The sequence below is a fragment of the Piliocolobus tephrosceles genome, chromosome 3 (genome assembly GCF_002776525.5).
Source record: "Piliocolobus tephrosceles isolate RC106 chromosome 3, ASM277652v3, whole genome shotgun sequence".
In the NCBI taxonomy this organism is placed as follows: Eukaryota; Metazoa; Chordata; class Mammalia; order Primates; family Cercopithecidae; genus Piliocolobus; species Piliocolobus tephrosceles.
The window spans coordinates 24,596,571-24,601,782 of NC_045436.1; the positions used below are offsets into that span (position 1 = coordinate 24,596,571).

At 40.3% G+C, this 5,212-nt stretch overlaps 1 protein-coding gene across 1 annotated transcript; it reads right to left on the bottom strand.

Annotated features, from left to right (window-relative positions):
- Positions 1-1,524: 1,524 nt before the first annotated feature.
- Positions 1,525-3,789, bottom strand: LOC111552418 (tripartite motif-containing protein 60). Its single transcript, XM_026446689.2, has 2 exons — positions 3,735-3,789; positions 1,525-3,211 (listed from the first exon to the last, which is right to left on the bottom strand). The coding sequence occupies exon 2, from the start codon at positions 3,205-3,207 to the stop codon at positions 1,792-1,794; it is 1,416 nt and encodes a 471-aa protein (XP_026302474.1). The 5' UTR covers positions 3,208-3,211; positions 3,735-3,789; the 3' UTR covers positions 1,525-1,791.
- Positions 3,790-5,212: the final 1,423 nt, after the last annotated feature.

The following is a 5,212-nucleotide window of genomic DNA, read 5'->3' on the forward strand; positions in this document are numbered from 1 at the left end:
GTGGAAAATTCCACACCTGACACTTTTGCTTTCTGAGGGTTCAATGTACACAAACTTTGTTTCATGTAATTACCTGCAGGCTGTGTGTATAAAATGAATTTTTTCTTTCAAATTGTGTCCCATCCCCAAGATATCTCATCGTGCATAAGCAAATATTCCAAAATCCCCCCAAAAATCTGAAAGCTGAAACACTTCTGGTTCCAAGCATTTTGGAAAAGGGATACTAAACTAAGCTTTGATTTGTCAGTAAAATAAACAAAGTTCAAACACTAGGGCTACAAAAGATCTTAAAGGATTATGAAAAACAGTGGTATCCAAACATCAAGAATCAGACTGAGGCCGGGTGCGGTGGCTCAAGCCTGTAATCCCAGCACTTTGGGAGGCTGAGACGGGCGGCTCATGAGGTCAGGAGATCGAGACCATCCTGGCTAACACGGTGAAAACCCGTCTCTACTAAAAAATACAAAAAAAAAAAAAAAACTAGCCGGGCATGGTGGCGGGCGTCTGTAGTCCCAGCTACTCGGGAGGCTGAGGCAGGAGAATGGCGGGAACCTGGGAGGCGGAGCTTGCAGTGAGCTGAGATCCGGCCACTGCACTCCAGCCTGGGCGACAGAGCAAGACTTGGTCTCAAAAAAAAAAAAAAGAATCAGACTGATATCAGACTTGTCAAAACCATCAAGTTTTAAAAATTAAAATGATTCCGCCGGGCGCGGTGGCTCAAGCCTGTAATCCCAGCACTTTGGGAGGCCGAGACGGGCGGATCATGAGGTCAGGAGATCGAGACCATCCTGGCTAACCCTGTGAAACCCCGTCTCTACAAAAAAAATACAAAAAACTAGCCAGGCGAGGTGGCGGGCGCCTGTAGTCCCAGCTACTCAGGAGGCTGAGGCAGGAGAATGGCGTAAACCCAGGAGGTGGTGCTTGCAGTGAGCTGAGATCCGGCCACTGCACTCCAGCCTGGGCCACAGAGCAAGACTCTGCCTAAAAAAAAAAAAAAAAAAAAAAAAAATTAAAATGATTCCAAATAGTCTCTTTAACTGCCACCCAAATGTGGGAAAAGTCATTTGCAAACTTGTAGTCTGACAAACTTTACAATGCTGCAACATTTGGGTTGATGATACCCCAAAATGAAAAGATAAAGAGGAAAACAGAGGCTTAAACCAAGAAAGAAGCCAAGAGTAGAGGTCAATTCCTAGAATGGTAGTGACTGGAAGTGGTCATGAGTGTAGTTGGTGTAGATTGGCAGGTGATATACAGAAAGAGAAAAAGAGCTGTTAGAGATTACTTATGGACTGTGCACAGGTTAAGTATATGTGGGGAAAGGATTTAAACAAAGTGAAATCCTCATTAACCACAAAAATAAGTCAATTGTTTCAACTGACACACACAAAAGAACAGACACAAATTATGAGAAATAGGGAGGTAAACAGAATAATCCACTAAAAAGAAAGGTATGTGACAAGTATGATATTCATATAATGTATGCAACTTTAAATAATTGGCTTAACTAAAAAAAAAAAAAAATTATAGGCAATTTGAAAACATTTTATTGGACATGTTAAGTAACATAATTCTAAAATATTTTATCTTAGAAATCAAAGCACTTGACAATTGATGTTCATAGACTAAATATATGAAAGTGGCACTATGAACATCTTTTTGTAGTTGCCAAAAATTTAGGAGAAAAATCAACTCTGGTTTTCAGTGGTAAAAGTTAAAATTCCAGAAATGAGATTAAATTTACTGGCTAAGTTACCCACAAAAACTGAAACAAACTCATTTACCAGTTCCTTATCTTTCAGAATCTGATACTGAGCAGATTTTAAGAGGTTCGGAATCTGTTCCAGTATAGAAATAAGGCCAAAGGGCTTCTGTGAAAGAATCATTAAAAGTATAGAGAACAGACCTATCATTCATATTATAAAAGGAAATATCGCCCAATTCATAGTCCAGAAAAATACCAATCTTACTGGGTTTTACTACTGGCAGAAGCTGGGTTGTCTTAGGACCTGACGCAACATAACCACTCTTTACATATCGCCCAATTGCCCAGAATCCACCCAGAACTGATGGCTGATCCTGCCAGTTCCTAAGAAGACAGTCTTGACACACACCCAATATCCATTTAGGTTTGTTTCCCACTTCTACCTCCCAGTAATGTCGGCCAGAACTAAATCGCTGAGAGCCTAGGACAGCAGGGCAGACATAAAATCTCTTTGGGTTATAACAAATGTTTGGTTTTGTTCTTCCATATCGCACAGCTTTTCTATCCTCAGAGACAATAAGTTGAGGATGTGCTGTGTCAAGATCTAGGATCACATCTACTTGAAATGGCTTGACAATTCTGTCCAAGCCAGAATACTGAGGAGGAAGACTGAAACCGTATTTTGTTAATCTAAATGAAAAGAGTTCAGGACGTTTTAGATTTTGGTAACTGTGGTGCACACTCTTAACATGTGTCAGTAATTCCAGGTTTGACTGCACAGACTTGCCCTCTACCTCCCTCAGTAGATGTTTTAACGTGGAAACATAATCTGAAAATTTTACAAGGTTTTCATTTAGTTTTTCTAAAATGTTCATCTCTTCATCTTGGATCTGCCTAAGAATAGTCTCTTTCTTGCTCTGTAAAAACAATCTAATTTGCTCAAACTCACAATTTATTTCTTCCCTCTTATATTCTACCTTCTTTTTCAGCTCCACTGATTTGCTGCCTTGCAGAATTATCACTTTTTCAACTCGTTCTATATTATTCTTCAAGGGTTCAATGCTACCTTCTAGAATTTCTCTGTGATAAGAGGCAGCTTTCTTAATAGGGCAAATGTAGTGCTTCTGGTGGTTAGTGGAGAAACTGCACTGTGTACATAAGATCTCTAGATCCTTCAAACAGAAGAGGGTCAGAAACTGATTGTGTTTTTCACACACGGCATTCTCTTTCTGCCTTTTTCTCTTGCTCCTCCTAATATGGAGTTGTTTAGCAATTTCAGTCAAATTACGGAGCTGGGGGTTTCTCCTGAAGCTCTTGTATGGAAAGCAAAAACGGCAGACAGGACAGGGAAAGGTATCATCTAGATCCTTCCAGGATACATTGAGGCAGGAGCAACAGAAGTTGTGCCCACAGTTGATGGTCACTGGGTCTTTCAAGTACTCCAGACAGATGGGACAGCTAGACTCCTCTTGGAGGTTCACCAGAGCCGTCACGAGTTCCATCGAGCTGCGAACAAAGGTAGTGCGTAAGGTAAGCTCCCTCTGGTCAGTGTGAAGGAACTGTGAAAAGGAAGTTGGGCTGAACTTGTCCGGCCTCCGTAGAGCGCAAACCCACTGAGAAGTGGATACCCCTCCCGAACCTTGTAGATTGATCAGGTTTAGGCTTCACTGGCCTGGCATGCTGATGGCACCCACTGGAGTCTTGTTTAGTCCCCTGCTCGTTCGCTTGGAGGATAATAATTCAAAGCTTACAGCTCTATTATAGATAAGCCTATCTCATCTACCTGTAATGATTTTCTTCTTCAATAAACTAGCCACAGGTTATAATACAGCAGTCATTCCTGTGGATGAGAAAAGATTTTTAATTTCAAAATCTCCTGGATTTGGAATCACAATATAATAATTGGTTCAGGCAAGAATCATCACTAACTGTAAAAACTACTGGGTAAAATGTTATGGGGGAATGATATTCACATTCTCAAAATTTTACTCTAGGATTATATTTTAATTACAAAGAGAAAAATAAGTACCTTTATAATGTAGAGAATACCACCTTAGCCAATGATGGGGCAAACTGATGACCTGCAATGGGGAGCAAAGCATTACCATCTATGGAGAACTTGTGCAGAATATATATATAAAATACATAAGATTCTATTATATGTAACTGTGTATTACATATAAAATTCTATTATATATAACATACAATTGTTATTATTTTTTGAGATGGAGTTTCACTGTCACCCAGGCTGGAGTGCAATGGCACACTCTTGGTTCACTGCAACCTCTGCCTGCTAGGTTCAAGTGATTCTCCTGCCTCAGGCTTCCAAGTAGCTGGGATTAAGGCACCCACCACCACGCCTGGCTAGTTTTTGTAGTTTTGTTAGAGACGGGGTTTCACGCTGGCCTCGAACTCCTGACCTCATGTGATCTGCCTGCCTCAGCCTCCCAAAGTGCTAGAATTACAGGTGTGAGCCACTGCACCTGACCTATAAAATTATATATAAAAATGTATGTCCGTCTCAAAAAAAAAAAAAAAATGTATGTATGTATATATAACAGTGAAGAAATCCAAATCATACAAGATTCAACATGAAAATGGTTCTCGACAGCACAAATGACAACAGTGCTGGGGAAAAAAAGCAGGGTTTTTTTTTTTGAGACAGGATCTTGCTGTGTCTCCCAAGCCAGAGTGCAGTGGTATGACCATGGTTCTCTGCAGCCTCAGCCTGCAGAGTAACCGTGACCACAGGCTTGTGCCACCAGGCCCAGTTAATTTTTAAAATATTTTGTAGAGATGGGGGGTCTATGTTGGCCAGGGTGGTTTTGAACAATCCTCCCACCTTGGCCTCCCAAAGTGCTGGGAGTAGAGGTGACAGCCCCTATGCCCAGCCTGTTTCCTTACATATGAGGAAAAACAAATGAACAAAAAAAGCAATTCATTCTCTTAGCTTAGATTCTAGACTGAGAAAAAAAAAGTTGTAATAAAGTGGATAGTATAGGACAAAGTGAAAAAATGGAGGGTGCACTCTTTATTAGATATTAGTAATACATCAAAGTTAAGCTTCCTGAATTTCCTAACTGCACCATAGCTACAAAAGAAAATGCCCTCCTTCTTAGGAAATACATGCTTAAATATTTACTGGTGAAGGGGTCATGATCCTTATAAACACCTCTCTTTTCCTTCAGGTCACCTCACAACTCCTATCTGCTGCTCATCAATCTGACTGCCTCCCACCCCACCCTCTAGTCTCTCATTATCCCATCTCTTTACCTTCATAGAACTCAATCATAATCTGAGATTGTTTTCTTTGGGTATTTTTTTCTCTTTTGGCCTTAGCTGGTGAATGAGATAGACTGGAAGTGGATACTTGGTCTACCTTATTCATAGGGAGGTAGCAGAAAATCAGTAAAGACCTTCAAGAAAGTGAATCATGAACAAGTGGATACATGAATGAATAAAATCCAAAAATAATACAAATAGAGAATAATGTCAATGTTATAAAAC